The 16,697-nt window shown below is 29.6% G+C and overlaps 4 protein-coding genes and 1 pseudogene across 5 annotated transcripts; 3 read left to right on the plus strand and 2 right to left on the minus strand.

Moving 5' to 3' along the window:
* The first annotated feature begins 5 nt into the window (after nucleotides 1-5).
* Nucleotides 6-1,445, plus strand: LOC114946441 (distal membrane arm assembly component 2). The gene has a single exon (XM_029322920.2). It carries the CDS (start codon nucleotides 95-97, stop codon nucleotides 875-877), a length of 783 nt encoding a protein of 260 aa, XP_029178753.1. The 5' UTR covers nucleotides 6-94; the 3' UTR covers nucleotides 878-1,445.
* LOC114946494 (U11/U12 small nuclear ribonucleoprotein 25 kDa protein) lies at nucleotides 985-2,045 on the minus strand. The gene is made up of 2 exons (XM_029323009.2): nucleotides 1,507-2,045; nucleotides 985-1,416 (listed from the first exon to the last, which is right to left on the minus strand). Exons 1-2 carry the CDS (start codon nucleotides 1,789-1,791, stop codon nucleotides 1,165-1,167), a joined length of 537 nt encoding a protein of 178 aa, XP_029178842.2. The 5' UTR covers nucleotides 1,792-2,045; the 3' UTR covers nucleotides 985-1,164.
* A 323-nt stretch (nucleotides 2,046-2,368) lies between these two features.
* LOC114946493 (integral membrane protein 2C) lies at nucleotides 2,369-6,814 on the plus strand. The gene is made up of 5 exons (XM_029323008.2): nucleotides 2,369-2,699; nucleotides 3,519-4,010; nucleotides 4,095-4,209; nucleotides 4,317-4,466; nucleotides 4,558-6,814. The coding sequence occupies exons 1-5, from the start codon at nucleotides 2,616-2,618 to the stop codon at nucleotides 4,650-4,652; spliced, it is 936 nt and encodes a 311-aa protein (XP_029178841.1). The 5' UTR covers nucleotides 2,369-2,615; the 3' UTR covers nucleotides 4,653-6,814.
* A 252-nt stretch (nucleotides 6,815-7,066) lies between these two features.
* Nucleotides 7,067-8,352, minus strand: LOC114946526 (uncharacterized; annotated as a pseudogene). Its single transcript, XR_014926437.1, has 4 exons — nucleotides 8,182-8,352; nucleotides 7,648-7,973; nucleotides 7,359-7,558; nucleotides 7,067-7,277 (listed from the first exon to the last, which is right to left on the minus strand). The product of XR_014926437.1 is annotated as an uncharacterized LOC114946526 (transcript).
* A 105-nt stretch (nucleotides 8,353-8,457) lies between these two features.
* Nucleotides 8,458-13,641, plus strand: LOC114946525 (uncharacterized protein C05D11.1). The gene is made up of 14 exons (XM_029323055.2): nucleotides 8,458-8,747; nucleotides 8,895-9,136; nucleotides 9,232-9,400; nucleotides 9,470-9,633; nucleotides 9,897-10,418; nucleotides 10,512-10,766; nucleotides 10,869-11,042; nucleotides 11,219-11,455; nucleotides 11,549-11,729; nucleotides 11,820-12,072; nucleotides 12,415-12,601; nucleotides 12,669-12,812; nucleotides 12,970-13,280; nucleotides 13,378-13,641. The coding sequence occupies exons 1-14, from the start codon at nucleotides 8,576-8,578 to the stop codon at nucleotides 13,436-13,438; spliced, it is 3,072 nt and encodes a 1,023-aa protein (XP_029178888.1). The 5' UTR covers nucleotides 8,458-8,575; the 3' UTR covers nucleotides 13,439-13,641.
* Nucleotides 13,642-16,697: the final 3,056 nt, after the last annotated feature.

The raw sequence follows: 16,697 nt of genomic DNA on the forward strand, positions 1-16,697 counted from the left end.
CAGTCAGGTTGGGTTAAGGTAAAGTTAGAATATGGCACGTGGGCATTCATTAATGTCAAAAGCTAACCTTAAAAAATAGAGTTAAGTCAAGATAATGTTAACAAGGCGAATAATATCAGTTTTAAGTAAACAACCATGTGTTCGAGATTACTCGCTCTCTCGAATATTATACGCGCAAGGCGTAGAACATGAAAAACATAAATACTCATTGAAAGAGAAGGAAAAGATAGAAAAGGATAATCCACAAAAGCCTTCGAATGTTATGTGGATTTCTCTGAAGTCGAAAAAAGAGATTGACTTCTCCTTTGGCAATTTTTCCAAATGGCTCGTGCATAAAAGGACCGAATATATCAAAGAAAATCAGAGTTTCATACCGGAGAGACATGAGATATTGGGAGCTGATCTGGCCACAGCTCACTTCATCGTATGTCGTGATGGCCGGGTAAAATTTAAGGGTAACACTTACTGGACGGAAAAGGACGAGAAAGGCTCGTATGATTTACCCAACCAGTACGATTCCCGCTATATTCTTGAGGCAGTGGATGCCAGTGACACTGATCTGTATTACGAGGGTCTGAGCAACTTGTGCGGCCTCCACAAACTCAAATGGCTCAGTCTGAAAAATTGCAGCAACATCGATGACTGGGGCTTGGACAAGATCTCAGCGGAATTCCCGGCATTGGAACACTTGGACATTTCTGGCTGTGAGAAGATCACCGAGAGAGGATTGGAGTCATTGTATAGAATGGAAAATTTAAAGACGTTGGTTGTAACAAATCACTTTAGAACTGTGGCATTCGAGTTAACTTGTTTTATGCTGGAGGATTGTATGCCTAATTTGACTTGTGAAATTTATACACCTGAAACAATAGAATAGTAATATTGATAAAAAATCTAGAATGAGTGAAATATAAAAATATATTGACTCTTGTATACATATAATATAAATATATATAATTAAATATTCCTAAATAATAAGAGATATTTATAAAACTCACTTATTATTTATTATGTTATACACATTTACTTACAAAATATTTAAATATTATTCATGCAATCTCAATTACCATGATACTGTAAATTAAAAATGTTTGACAAGTATTAATAAAAAAATATAAAATATTAATGACAATAGATAACATAGTAATTTATGTAAAGGCGCTATTAATTTTTCAGCAACTTGTTCTTTTCTCTGTGTCTTTTGGCAAAGTGTAATTCTGCTTTATTAGTGATATTGTAAAATTTAATATTTTCATTGTCATTAAAAAGTCTGGTGCCTTCAAAGCTGAGATGATATTTCTTCCAAACGTGCTTCCAACTTATCTTCTTTTTGACTTTTTCTCTTTTCAAGGATAAATTCACATGTCGCTTTATAGCTTTCTTCAAATCAAGTACTGTTGTATTATGTGGTGAAACCTGGAAAATAAAATAGAAAAAAGATTATATTAATGAATAAATCTAATTAATTGATAGCATGCAAATGTATAAGATGAAAATATATATTACCACCACTGCGAGCTTTGGCAGATCCCCACGATTTAAGAATAAAGTTATAGCTTGTCCTTGTACAACTGCAATTTGTGATTTAAGTTCCTCTATTGTAACATCTGAAGGCAATCCGGAGAGCAATGGATCATTATTGATAATGTTATCTATAGTCGTTTTAGACAATTTCATTAATTCTTGATGATTAAGTTGTTTAGTTTCGGACTGTATTTTGTCGGCACATGATTCTTCCTTAGTATCTGTCAGAACATTATCCTCTGACTTTATATCTTTGACAATATCCATATTATTAACTTTATTTATGTATAATGTTAACCTAAATTATACACATTTTTAATCCATAACATAGAGTTTATATTGATATAATCTTTGAATTATTGCAACTCTGTAAAGATATTACTTTCAAATACTCTCTTATATACATACAGACACAATACTAATTATTTTTTAATCATAAATTAAAATATCAAAATTCCATTTAAACGCGAATTTGATGTTTACAAAGTTGAAATTGTCTGAAATTATCGGCGAATCGACGTCCAATGAAAATCATTATTTCCTAGGAAAATGTCGCTCGAGTTGATATCGATATATCGATTTATGACATATCGAGACTCGCTACAAACTTTTATATATATATATATATAAAAGATTATTTGACATAGCCAGGGTTGACTGTGTTTAATATTACTTCGTCAATGTTTTTATCCGACTCTAGTACTACAATAACAATTATTATATAGTGTATAGGCCTATTCCTTCGGAAGCCTAAGCAGCCATAATAGAGAAGAAGAAGAACGACTCTAGTACTCGAATATCCCGCGATCGACGCATGCGCATGCGCGCGCGCTCGCTCCCATCGACTCACCGAGGGCACAATTGTCAGCGATCAATCTCGGCGTTTAGAACATACGCAGTTATCGCGCGAGCCTCATCGTACGTCGATTTGGTGTTGATTCAGTTCCCCTCCTCTCTGTTGCCATCCGAGGCGACTCCGATAAAGCGTTCGTGGAGTGACCAGGTAGACGGTTCGATCGCCGTGAATTCGGTTTGTCGTGTCGTGTCGCAGATATTCTCGTCGCATTCAGGTACTCTAAAAATCCGCAAAGATGACGGTCATCACGAAAGCGATCACGGAAAAGAAGGCGTCTGACAAAATGGAGCAGCCATTGTTTGTTGAGGAAAAGTCCACGGTTAGTATCGCGCGATGCGTTGTTTAAATCGCCTCCCACCGACTAATAAATTGACCCGTCAATTGGAAAAACGTTTTCTTTCAACTGACTGTCGAGGTCGAGCAACGCGGAAACTACGCGTAATTTTCGTGTATAAAAAATATATATATATATTCGACCAATTATCAATTTATCGAGAGGGTCATACGTGTATTATATATTTTATATACATTTACATTTTACATCGATACATATGTATGTATACGCTTTATCAGTCAGTATATGCTGTATCAGTTTTGGTCAGCGGAAATCTGTGCTTGCGCTTGATAACGTTGACATATCACTTTGGAATGTATATGTCTCGATAAAAAACAAAATACACTTGTAATATTATGACAATAAAAAGGCTACTGTTATGACAGATGTACACCACACATTTTTTATACGTCATAAAAACGAAGCGTGATACATTCGAGATATTTATAAAAGAAAAAAAATTTGTGTTTTTATTCGTTTTTAAAGTATCGACTTATTTCTTTATTATACGATTAATCAAATAGGAAAATAAAGCTTTTTGTTAAATTTTTATCTTCACTGTAAAGTTCTTAAAATAAATTTTGAGGGATATTTAAATGTTTACTTGTGTCAATTTTGTTTTATCAAAAAGATGTAGGTGCACCTGCATTGATAAACAGTTATGATACATGTAGAAAAATATAATTTTATATATTTGCTTTTTTATTTTGCATCCTTATAGAGATTAATATCAAAATAAAACTTGGAAAGCTCTATCAGTTGAATAAGTAAAAATATAGATATTTTCTGTATATTTTTTAACAGGATGCTTCAAAAGCTGATCCAGAAGCAGCACGTCCACGTCCAAAATGCAAGTCAACTGGTCATTATTTCGTTTCTAAGAGAAACATGCATCGTTTACATTTAACAGCAACGCTTTTGCTCTTCCTTGTTGGCTTGATGATATTGCTTATTGGAGTGATTGGTGGGCTTTACATCTATAAACAATATGCGAGAACTCAGATGCACAGATTCCGTACCGGCTGGTACAGCATTCCATACGACAGCTCGAACAAAGCATCTTATGGCAGTAATGGAGTTCATCAGGGTCTATTGGCCGATTCTGATCTGTTCACCAAAAGTCTCAGAAATATGGAACAGAATGCACTGGATATTGCAAGTCATCTAGATCATGATATCAATAATTTCTTCAAAGAGAAATTTGAAATTGATCTTGAAAATGAGCATTATGAGAAAATTGACGTGCCTGATTTTCGCGGTGGACGTCAAGGGCGTTTTATACATGATTTTAACATTGTGAGTTGATATCTTATTCCTATCTACTCTATAAATGATCTCTGCACGAACGAGATATTCTTGTAATATCTTATTTATTTACAGAATAAAACAGGTATCATAGATATCGATGGCCAATGTTGCTTTGTCATGCCATTGAATCGTCAACGCGTACTGCCACCTCGTAATATGTATGATCTGCTTAGAAAGATGTACAATGGTGAGTTTAAAATGCAATCTAATAAGTTAATTTATATTTTGTATATATATTTATATATATATATTTACAAATTTATATATATACATATAAATTTTTTTATATATTAGGTTACTATGAAGTAGATACTGCAATTGTACGTGAAACTATGAAAGTAGTCACACCACCAATCACTGATATGTCAGTCGTTGGAACATACATAGCACGAGAATGTAAAGACTTGCCTATTTACATGCTAAAGAAAGTGGATGCTTCTAGTGGTTAGTGGTCAACTTGCAAATAATTTAAAGTAAAATTTTTTACATACGCGACACATTAATACATTATCGTTTTTTCTTCTCAAATTTCCAGTTGTAAAACGCAGTGCGTCGAGCGGAGTGTTCGGCCAATTCGCCGGCAACAGTATTATGGAAGTCGATATCATAAATCTAGAAGACTTCGAATGAAGCTGTTAAAAGCGATTGAGGAAATTTTCAATTATTCTAGAATATTAATCATCAGTAGTTCTCAATGTATAAAAGTTATATGCTGTCCAGAGCAAACTTAGGTAAATATTTACGAATTCAAGATCGTTATCTTAGATTTATTATATATCAGTACTGATTTTTTTTTTATATTCTAAAACATTCAGATATTTTTTTTACATTTATTGAGATCTTCATTGTCTTTCCATTATATTTCTTATTAGATATAAATCACCAAATTATATAATGAGATTAAGTACGCGATTTGTTGGTTGTTATTCATTAAAAGTATTTAATGCATCACGAGGGTTTTTTTATAATATCATGAGTAGTTAAGCGTGAACATAATTAAATTATTGAATTGTTCCAAATATACATAAAGTCTGAGTAAAAAAAAGAAGATATATATATAAAATGGAATATTGTCTGCAAGTTGGTTCTTACAGAGGAATTAATATTTCTTCCATGTTTCATAAAATATATTCAGACAGATAACAAGCGCAATGTTAATCACACCATAGTAATGAAATGTTTTGCTATTATGGATTCTGATACACAGCTTGTTGATTATATTTACAAACTGCATCAATAATCAGTAAAACTAATAATAATATAATAGCCATACACTATAAGTCGTTGTGCTTGCAAATGCAGTTCTCTAATATATTATTATTAATAAATTATAAATATGTTTATTTGTGAATTATTAAAAAATGTATCGTTTTTATTAAAGGTATAATACTTGATAAACTCGAAATGCGCAGTACACAAACTGCTAGTATCAGAATTAAAATAGCTTCTTAGTATATGTTTCAGTGAGAAATATATCCTTTTAATTATTGTAATCAATACATAAAACATGTCACACATTTATAAGATTACTGTGACTATATAAATATTTTTACAAAACGTTTGGATTGAAAAATAATAGAAATTACAAACCATTGATTCAAGAGAAATCTTGGTGTTCAGACATTCCTTAAGACTTGTTTGTTATCTGTTCTGCATTTCTGCATAGTGAGAAGTCACATGTTTTAATAAGTATTAATGATACAGTATTTTAAATATATCTTTTATGTACCAGTTTTTATTACCAATTTATAAAAACTAGAATTGAAGAACCAAAAACTGGAATAGATAAGAATGTATTGTGACTGAATGCAATTTTGCCACTAGTCTATTTTGATGCATTATTTTATCAAAATCGTTATTTAAAATTATTTTTAATTTTATTACGCGTATATGCAACGTTCAATGTCGGCAAATATATCCAGGTACTCGGAATTTTTTACTCATAAACTCATTAGCCTTAAGTATTGCATGTCAGGTACTAATATAGTTTTTAAATATAGCCCCAAATTTTTCCAATGCAGGAGACTATACAATAAAAAGAAACTTAACAAATAGAATTTGAAATAATTTAATTGTAAGACTTTGATAGCATATCAAAAAGCAAAGAAAATGTAATGTTTTAATAACCACATATAGATATGTGATTCTAATAAAGTATTGTGTCATATCTCTAAATCAATCTTTATGTAAAATTGCTTAAATTATTTTTTTTTGTAAACAAATCAATATAATGGAAATATACTCATATAATATATATATATAATAACATATTCACAGCACCATGAACCGAGTGCCTGAACATTTATAAGTCATTCTATTATATCAGTTCTATGCTTGCTTGTATTATTAATTCCAAGAACGCTTGTATATCAATTCTGATACCAAATACAAACGCGCGAATATACGTAAAAGCGGAACGTACGCGACGTTTTAAATGTTCGTAGGCATGTAGGTCACACGATCACAGGTGACAAAAAAAAATAATATATTAGTTAGTTCCACCACTTTTGCAGTGGGGATAGAATGCAGAGTATCATTATCAATTTACTTCTATTAGTTCTATATGATGCGTATTGTCTGCGGATATGCATTTAAACTTTTTCAAAGTGTTATGATTCTATCTCAAGTTTTACGCGATTGTAGTTGAGTTCTTATAGCTTCCACTATTTTCGTGTTTCTCAGATAAAAGTTTAAATTTTTTATTCGTACAGTATTAAAAAACCAAATTTGTAAAATTGTATGCAAATTAATTGTAATGTCTGATAAAGAATAAATCGTATATGACATACGAATATTAGCATTTGTGCAATCGTATCATATATTTTTATCCCATAAATCAATTCAAAGTTGGTCTTACAAATTTTCATTATTAGTTATCTATATCTTTAGAGCATATAGTTCACAGAAATTTTTTATTTTTAATTACACTAATTTAAAAATGAATTAAGTTTATATTTATATTATATTTAATTATCTAAATTATATATTTTTTTATAATTGTAATATTAATTATATAATATAAATTATATAATTTATATATAATATTATTTATATTAATGATATAATTATAATTAATTATAATATTAAAATAATATAATATCAATATTTGTATGTAATGATATTTATCAATAATTATAGTTTAAATAATATTTGTATGTATTAAGTCTCTCTATCTCTCTCTGCTATAGCTTTTTGTCTAAGAGTATAGAGCTTTTTCACCCATTTATCAAATCTTGCCTCTTGATCCATCATAATCTAAGGAATAAAACGAACATTATCTGTTTATAATCTGATTACAAAATATTAAGAAATTCAAAGTTACAGACGAGAACTTACTGATGTGTGAAATATACTTTCTAGACCGCTAGGAATATTAGGTACTGATGGAATCTGTATAGTATCAGAACTAATATCTATAACTATATTCTTAAATTTATTTTCTTTAACAGATGAAGTAAATTGTTTTGGAGTGAAACCTTCAGCATTTATTTCCTCAAGTACACCATCTTTAAAACGTGGCTCAATAGGAAAATCATCTGTAAACCAACATTAATTTGTATTTATTACCTTCTAAACTCACATTAAATTCAGATTTTTTACAATGTCAATATAAGCTGAGTTTTACCTTTTGTTGCTACAACTTGATTCTTCTCAACATTGAATTTTGATTGATTTGATTGCGAACTGCTGGAAGGACTTCGCGATTTGTCCCTGGAAGTAGATCTAGCTTTCCTTCTCGAACGATCAGAAGAGTGAGATCTACCTGTACTGCTATGATAACGTCTCTTATCTCGGTCTCTTGAATGACTGCTTCTAGAGCCTTTATGACCTTTTGTATTTCGATCTCTTCCTCTACTTCTTGAATGCGAACGGTGTCTACGTTTTGTTTTCGAATGCCTCGACGATCTCCTTCGATGAGGAGAAGATTCACTACTATCGGAAGTGCTAGATCTGAAAGAATTATCAATGCAATATTAAAATTTTCTTTATAATAACAAAATTGAAATAAATAATGTAAAATGTATCAGATTATATTCTATCAATATCAATTAAATTTATGCTAAGTGTAATTGTACGGTATAATTGTAAAAATAATTGTATAAATTTCTAACCTAATTGGTAATGAAATTACTAAGTATATATTTCTCCTGCTTTTTACCTTGATTTTCGATTTCGTCTTCTTCGATATCTACTAGGATCCGAATCCGATTCGCTAGAATATCTTGCCATTCTCGATATAACAATGTTTTTGCCGCGTCTTTCTTTAGAAATTAGAAATTGAAATGATAAAACCATAGATATACGTATTCATAGATCGTACTCTTTCAATCGCAAATTCAAAAATTGTCTAGTGGGTGTGTTCGAAAGTCTTCCTGTAGGACAGAGTTCATTCCTAGCATGTAGAGGGCGTCTAACTGTTCGCTTCGATAATCTTGATTTACGAACATCACTTGACAGTCTCTCCGAGGTGTTCGCCGAACTGCACAGCCTGTTGAGGTTGATGCTAATCGGAGTGATTACTTGACGAAGTTGACGCGAATCCGAGCGATATTATGCCGCCTGTGGACAGTTCGCCGAGAGGAAATATGGGCGGATTTCAGCAAATATGTATGCTGAAGGTGAACGACACGATTCCGTTCCATATGTATAAATCCACGAATACCGGTATCACAGTTTGCATCGCGGAGGTGGAGGGGCCAGTTGTCAGCGGCTATTTCAATCTCGGTAATTGAACATATGCCTTCATACATTAGAAATAATTGTTCGACGTGAAGCTCTCTTAATTCAACTCCTACTTCAATAAAAGTATTACTCGTATAATAGGTCTCAATAATGATTTTTAAGTAATTTTTCACTTTTATGCTTACTTAGTTACCGAAGCATTTGATGATGATGGTCTTCCTCATACGTTGGAACATCTAATCTTCTTGGGAAGCGAGGAATATCCTTACAAGGGCCTCTTGGATCTCTGGGCTAATAGATGTCTAGCATCTGGCACTAATGCTCATACATGTTCGGATCATACTTATTATACTATGACGACGGCTGGTAGTGAAGGATTTCTCTCCTTAATGCCGATATATCTTGAACATATTCTTTATCCAACTCTTCAGGTGAAGTTTTAATAATTTTTAATACATAAAAGTAGCAATTTATGTAAATTATATGAGATAAAAAATATTTAACACTTCTCTGTATCTTTCGATAGGATGCAGCATTTCTTACAGAGGTACATCACATTACTGGTGAAGGAAAAGATGCAGGTGTAGTTTATTGCGAAATGCAGGGTAAAGAAAATACAGGAGAAAGTATAACGCTTACAGAGTTAGGAAAAGCAGTCTATCCTGGAAAATGTGGATATAAATCTAATACTGGAGGTACAAAAATATAGATATATAATTATGAATTGCAAACATTTCAAATATTATTTATTTCTATGTACATAGGTGCACTGAAAAACTTGCGAGAAAGTACTAATAATGAGAAAGTTAAGCAGTATCATAAGGATTTTTATAGACCAGAAAACTTGACTGTGTTTATAGCAGGCCAAGTGAAACATGCTGATGTTTTCCAAGCATTAATGCCCTTAGAACAAAAAATAATATTAAAGGTATACTAAATGATTTTGATTTTAATATTATAATTAAATTAAAAGTTAATCTTAGACATAAGATAAAGATAGTGCAAAATAAATGCTGATTATTTTGCAAGTTATTTATTTAAATAGAATTTAATATAATATAAATGTATTTGAAAGATATATAATAATCTTGACATTATCTCTTAACATTTGTCATAATCTTCATATCTTATACAATATTTTATTATATATTTATGTAAATGTTTCTTATTTTTAATGTTATGAAATTATAGGGGAAAAAAAGTACATTTAAGAGGCCTTGGCAGACTCCAGTTGAACCACTTACAAAAAGTGTAGATCTAGATGTTTGTTATCCATGCGATGACGAAGACAATGGAATGGTCTATGTTGCTTGGCGAGGACCGTCTACGGTTTACGAAGTGTACGATTATCTTGGTTGTTGCTTACTTTTGAAATATCTTACTGACACATCTGTTAGTCCATTGCAAAAAGAATTTGTCGAGAGAGATGATCCTTATGCCAGTAATGTAGATTATGAACCATATGAATGTTCGACTTCAGCTTTAAGTTTCATGTTTGAAAATGTGCCGAAGAATAAAATTCCTTTGCTAAAGGATTTTTTGCTAAAAGTACTTAATGATATATGCTGTGTTGGCAACATAAACATGAGAAGAATGAAGGCTGTAATCCATAGAAGTGTTCTTGAAACTCTAAGTGCCTTGGAAAACGATCCGCACGATACAATCGCAGCTATGCTTTTTGGACACATATTATATGGAAACACAAACGAAGATGTATGTTATATATTATTATACTTATTTCACTGATTCACGATTTATATTTTACTTATTACATCGAGATTATAATTAATTTTATTTTTTTGACAGCTTGATCAAAGATTAAATACTATACGTGATCTCAAGAAATTAAAAAATGAGCCTGAATCATATTGGATAAATCTTCTTAAGAAATATTTTATTCTCGCGCCAATGATTGTTGTAAAAGGCATACCTAGCATAGAGAAGCAACGTACAATGACTCAAGAAGAGGAGCAACGAATAGCCAAACAGATAGAGAAATTAGGTACAGATGGATTGGAGCAAAAAGAGCTAGAACTTCAGGAAGCTATCAAGGAAAACGAAGTATGTATCTAAATATACTGCTACATAAATTACGAATATATTTGTATAACATTTTATATCTGATGATGTTTAATCTTACTATTGTTTTCATTTCTTTTTAAGAAACCTGTGCCTGATGAAGTATTAGCAAATGTGCCTATACCTAGCACAGATTCCATTAACTTTCATCATATTAAAAGTTACACCACAGAAACGTCGGAACAGCATTCTAGATTAGATGTCACTAAATTGCCATTGTTTACTTATTTAGATCATGTTAACACAAATTTTGTTTATGTGAGTATTGTTTTCTTTTTATTGTGTCATTTCATTAAAATATAATTTGTAGAAAAATGTAAAATATCTTTTTTTATTTTCTATTTAGCAAAAGCATTGTAAAATCATATTTTATAGCTACATATTGATTATTGAATATGATATTTATTAATCATTATTTTTATTTTTAAATTCAGCTATTTGTCGTGATGGACACTGCTTCTCTTGATAGAGAATATAGAAAGTATATCCCCCTATTGCTGGAAGTTATTATGGAATCTCCAATAAGAAGAGATGGTCAACTGATTCCTTATGAAGAAGTAGTAGCTCTATTGGAAGCTGATACTATAGGAACTGCTGCACACATTGGCTTTAATAATTCTACGAGATTTTCAAGTGGAGCCTACAGTCATAGCATTTACTTGATGCTTCAAGTAATGTATAACTTGTTACATTTTTTCTTTCAAAAAATAAAAAATTAGGATTATTCAAAATAAATTATAATTTTCACATATCTTTTTGTCTAGCTTGAATTAGAAAAGTATGAAAAAGGTGTACAATGGATTAAAGAGCTTTTATATGACACTGAATTAACAGTTGATAGATTAAAAGTAATAGCAGCAAAAATGGTAAACGATGTGGCGCAACTAAAGAGAAGGGGACACAAAGTAGTAGGTGATTTAATGAAAGGATTAATATACAATAAAGGTAAATTTTAATTTTTTAAATTAATACACTGAAAATGTAATACAAATTGGATAAAGTGTAAGAGATTTATAACTTTTTTTTAATTTGTAGATAGCAATCCTTACACATCCAGCATGTTGCGACAGCAAAAGTTTCTTACTGATATTATGGAACGTTTGAATGACGATGTAGGCCAGAAAGAAGTTATTGCAGAAATTGAATCAGTCAGAAAGAGTGTAACATCATTGAAAAATATGATTTTGTATATAGCTGTTAACGTCGATAAATTAACGGTGCAAGTTCCAGACGTCTATGCTCCATGGAATAAATTCTTTTCTGATGTGACAACATCAGAGAAGGCAAAGTAAATATAACTTGCGCAAATGCTATTTGAATGCTATTTTTAATTAATTCAACTTTTTTTATTATATTACAGGCAAGATAATATTTAGAAAGAGGCAAAGTAATCAGTAACGACTTTTAGTCTTGAGTTATATAACAAATATGAAAACTTTTCCTTTTAAATAAAGTAAAGTTAAAATATACATTTTTTAGATAACTTCTTTCAATTATTTAACAATTTTAAACTTTTTATAAATAATTGCAAATAAATGATTCAGACTGATGTAATTCGATTTTAATTGTGAGAAAAAAATAAGCATTATGAAAATATGTAATATATTGATATCAAAATAATAAATTTTAGGCTTAATGTTACTACTGACTGGTCACTGATGAATCCTGCAGAGGATATTATTCTCAATGGCTGTGTCACTGGATTGGGTTGTATAGAGTCTTCATTCTTCTGTCAGACTTGTCCAGGCATAAGCGATTATCAGCATCCTGATCTGCCAGCTCTGGCCGTTTGTTTGCAGTATTTGACGCAAACAGAAGTGAGTGCATGACAATTGATTGAAAAATTCATAAAAAGTCAATCATTCTGAAAATACATAATTCTAGGGACCTATGTGGAGGTTAATCCGAGGACAGGGACTTTCATATGGATATAGCATATTCCCGAAACCAAATGAAGGACTGATGTATTTGACTCTTTTTAAGGCTACAAACGCAGTAGCTGCGTATAAGGAAACAAAATCAATAGTGGTATTAATAACTTTATTGAAAATGCAAAGTAAATTACAGAAAACAGATTCATATCAGATATAAAATTTAAAAATACATAATAAATAAGATAAGGCAACAGCGAGAAAACTGAGGGATTAATTAAAATAAAATTAATTAAATGTTTTTTATTACACAGGAAGCACAGCTCGCTGGCGATAAATGGGAGAAGTTGCTTTATGAATCAGCGAAATCGTCTCTGATCTTCGAGATTATTGAACAGGAAAAGACCATAGGCGATATTGTAACTCAATCGTTGCTGTCCTATTTTAGAAATGTGCCACATGATTATAATCATCAGATGGTGCGACGTATTGCCACTGTTACTATGGATGATATGACTCGTGTGGCGACTTTGTATCTCAAGCCATTGTTTGATCCGAAAAAATGTAAAACTACCATAGTGTGTCATCCCTCGAAAGTTGCGGAAATAGGCGAAGCCTTCAAAGGGTAAGCAAATAATTATTTTGCGTTGTTCTTTTATACATATATATGAATGTGTATAAATATATATGTATAAAACAAATGTATATAATTTTTTTTACAGAATGAATCAAAATATTAAACTTTATAATTGCCTTGAAGAAACATATTTAAGCGAATGGTAAAAAAAAACTTATTTATCATAATCATACAAGACTACAATTTTACAAATTTGTTTTTTACGTACCTACTTGTCCTACGTATCACATGTTTTGAAAAAGTGGATGCTGAGTAGCTTCTAATATACATAGTACTAGAAAAGAAAGTCCAAATATGTATTGTGTGTTATTTTTATAAAAAATAAAAAAAGTATAACATATATATATAATTTTAATAAAAATGTTTATTAACTACGTTTGCTCTCACACACACACATATAGACAATTTCATATTTTGTAATTAACTATAAAGACAAAAATTTAATACATAACTACGAATTATATTATAAAGATTATGAACAATCTACATATATTATAAATAATAATTTCTAATTAATAAAAAAAAATAACGAAGAAAATATAAAGATACATAAAACAGTAGATAAAAGTCATAAAGGATGACAATGACTTAATTTCCTTCAAAATATTAAACAACATAAAATATATTATCACTCATTATTCATTCACTTTCACCATTTATAACAAACAGAACAATTTTCTACGATCAGTTTTATCTTCAGAATTCTTTACATATATTTTTATATCGCGTTTCAAACAAAATTATGTATGCGAAGAACATATAAACACAATTCCTTCGTAATTTTTTTGCAAGGAAGAATTAAAAAATTATGATTAAAATAATATGTACTGTATTATTTTAACAAAACAATGATGCTTATATATAAAATTATTTTGTCTTCTATAGAAAGACTTAATAATAAATATTGAAAATTGGAAATCTGTATCTAAATTTTGTTTAACATATATTTTTTCCAAATTAACCTTTTTTTCCATCATATCAAATCTTTTCCTTCAACATATATTGACGAGAATATAGAATCTCAATAATTATACACATAAATTTTTTAAATTATATAAATCTAAACTAAATATTTTAATAAAAAAGTAAATGTAATAATAATTTTTTATTCAAACATTTAATAAAGAAATGAAATAAAAATTGTAATTATGTCAAAGGAATTAATTTAAACATTTCGCGAAACGATTCATGTCAAAAATAATTTCTTATTTACTTATACTGACATAAAAGACATATGTACAGTCTTTTATATCTTATAGCCTTGTGTAATTACAAACATTTATCGCGGCGCTTGATTGATTGTGCGGGAAATATGACAGTGATCGAAGTTACAATGTTTACACAGAAATGTTTTCTTTTCACGATAGTTCTAGCGTCAACGACGATGACGACGTAGCTTCAGTTCTACCTGTGTTCTCCAATTCAACAGGGGATTTGTGTAACGCTGAACAATAATCATTTTACATTTTTCCTAATTGTTTCATTCTTTCAAAAATAATATCCAATGAACTTGTGACAAGTATACTTTCAGGTACAATTTAAGTATTCTTTCTGTGTTACTTTTTAAGAAGCGACACTCTTAATTATTTAACAAGACTATATATTTCTGTCTAAATATCACAGTAATCACAGTTTTTTGTGTGAAATGGTGATCGATCTTATTTTTTTTATTATATTTTATATAAAGAACATTTCTTTAGAAAAATAGTTACAGATTTATACTGTCTTTATAAATAGCAATTTTATGAAAATTATTGTGTTATACATTAACAGACGTGTGCATTGCACTCTGCTAGAAAAAATAAATACGAAAGAAATTTCGATTACATATCTTTAAATTAAAGAAAAATATGTAATACCAAAGGCTGAAAATACAGTGACGAAAATTGTGTTTCCCAACATATAACAAATAGATTCTAATAAAAATCATAATAGATTCTGATTACAGATATACTAGATCGTGCATGACAAATGATCGAGACAAAGTTAGATATAATTCTTCGTATCGATTAAATAATACTATTAATAGTGTTTGTAAAATATATATGTGTGTATGTGTACACATTTGCACTACATATACAATTATGTTTATAATATGTTACAAATGCAATCGTTGTATAAATCACATTGTGTACAGGGTGTTTCCGATACATACACATCATTATGCCGGGTTGCCTATCTGCTTACCGACAGGGGCATGCTTTATGAGAAAAAGAAATCGACTTTATTACTTTGTATATACAGTGAACACTTGTGAAATTGGACCATATAGATAAAATAACATATAAGTAAAATTTAATAATCCAATTGTATTAAATTTTACTAAAAATATTTTTTTAATTTATCTTTAATATAATTTTTATCTATAAATATAATAAGTCATATAATAAATTTATAGTAAATATAAAAGTTATATAATAAATTTTTAGTAAATATAATAAGTCATATAATAAATTTATTATATGACTTATATTCAGAGATTAAATCTATTATATGACTTATATTTACTAAAAATTTATTATATGACTTATGAATATTATATTATATTGATAGATAAAAATTATATTACAGATAAATTAAAAAATATTTTATAGTAAAATTTTAGTAAAATTTGATTATTATAAATTTTACTTAGGTTATTTTATTTATATTAATACATATATATTTTATCTATATTATCCAATTTCACAAGTGTTCACTGTATATATAGAATGATAAAGTCGATTTCTTTTTCTCATAAAGCATGCCCCTGTTGTAGCAGATAGGCAACCCGATATAATAATGCGTATGTATTGGAAACACCCTGTACATATGACGTGCCGTAATAATTAGAAACAGTTAAAATTATTTTATATAATTATTTAAAATGTGTGAAAAATATAAATACTTGGGATATTTATAATATCAAGTAAGCTACTTTATTTTTGTTTATATATATGTATAATTTATTTACTTTTATATATATGTATATATGTGTGTGCATGTGTGTATGTGTACATGTGTATATTATATATTCTTACGTATTTTTGGAATGATTTATAAAAAATGGTAGAAAATAGTACAATTTTTTTTTGAGTTAATTTTAGACGAAACATTTAGATATATTTTATGTATATATAATATCAAAAGTATCGTGCACGTGTGTTAAAGGAATAAAAACAAAGAAGAACAATGCGCTACGGCTTTCATTTAATATTCTTGTTGGCCTAATAATATATACATTGCACGATAAAAGAGATAATATATATACATATATAATTGCTGAGACTCGTGCCCTATTCTATTCTATCGATTCGGTCATGTGTGAAAAACAAGCAAAAAGACTTGTCGTGTCTTTCCCTTGTTTTTAATGAGCACTCTTATATACGAGCAGAAACACTGATCTACTTGAGATTGAGCTCCTCA

The sequence above is a fragment of the Nylanderia fulva genome, unplaced genomic scaffold (genome assembly GCF_048542155.1).
Source record: "Nylanderia fulva isolate GAGA-0341 unplaced genomic scaffold, ASM4854215v1 Scaffold9, whole genome shotgun sequence".
In the NCBI taxonomy this organism is placed as follows: Eukaryota; Metazoa; Arthropoda; class Insecta; order Hymenoptera; family Formicidae; genus Nylanderia; species Nylanderia fulva.

Excerpts from the sequence above, each read along its gene's own strand:
- LOC114946525 (XM_029323055.2), top strand. The coding sequence starts at position 8,576 with ATGCCGCCTGTGGACAGTTCGCCGAGAGGAAATATGGGCGGATTTCAG. Across the intron at positions 9,401-9,469 it reads ATATAAATCTAATACTGGAG|GTGCACTGAAAAACTTGCGA; the intron begins GTACAAAAATAT and ends CTATGTACATAG. Across the intron at positions 9,634-9,896 it reads AACAAAAAATAATATTAAAG|GGGAAAAAAAGTACATTTAA; the intron begins GTATACTAAATG and ends ATGAAATTATAG.
- LOC114946441 (XM_029322920.2), top strand. The coding sequence starts at position 95 with ATGTTAACAAGGCGAATAATATCAGTTTTAAGTAAACAACCATGTGTT.
- LOC114946493 (XM_029323008.2), top strand. The coding sequence starts at position 2,616 with ATGACGGTCATCACGAAAGCGATCACGGAAAAGAAGGCGTCTGACAAA. Across the intron at positions 4,011-4,094 it reads TTATACATGATTTTAACATT|AATAAAACAGGTATCATAGA; the intron begins GTGAGTTGATAT and ends ATTTATTTACAG. Across the intron at positions 4,467-4,557 it reads GAAAGTGGATGCTTCTAGTG|TTGTAAAACGCAGTGCGTCG; the intron begins GTTAGTGGTCAA and ends TCAAATTTCCAG.
- LOC114946494 (XM_029323009.2), bottom strand. The coding sequence starts at position 1,791 with ATGGATATTGTCAAAGATATAAAGTCAGAGGATAATGTTCTGACAGAT. Across the intron at positions 1,417-1,506 it reads TGCCAAAGCTCGCAGTGGTG|GTTTCACCACATAATACAAC; the intron begins GTAATATATATT and ends TTTATTTTCCAG.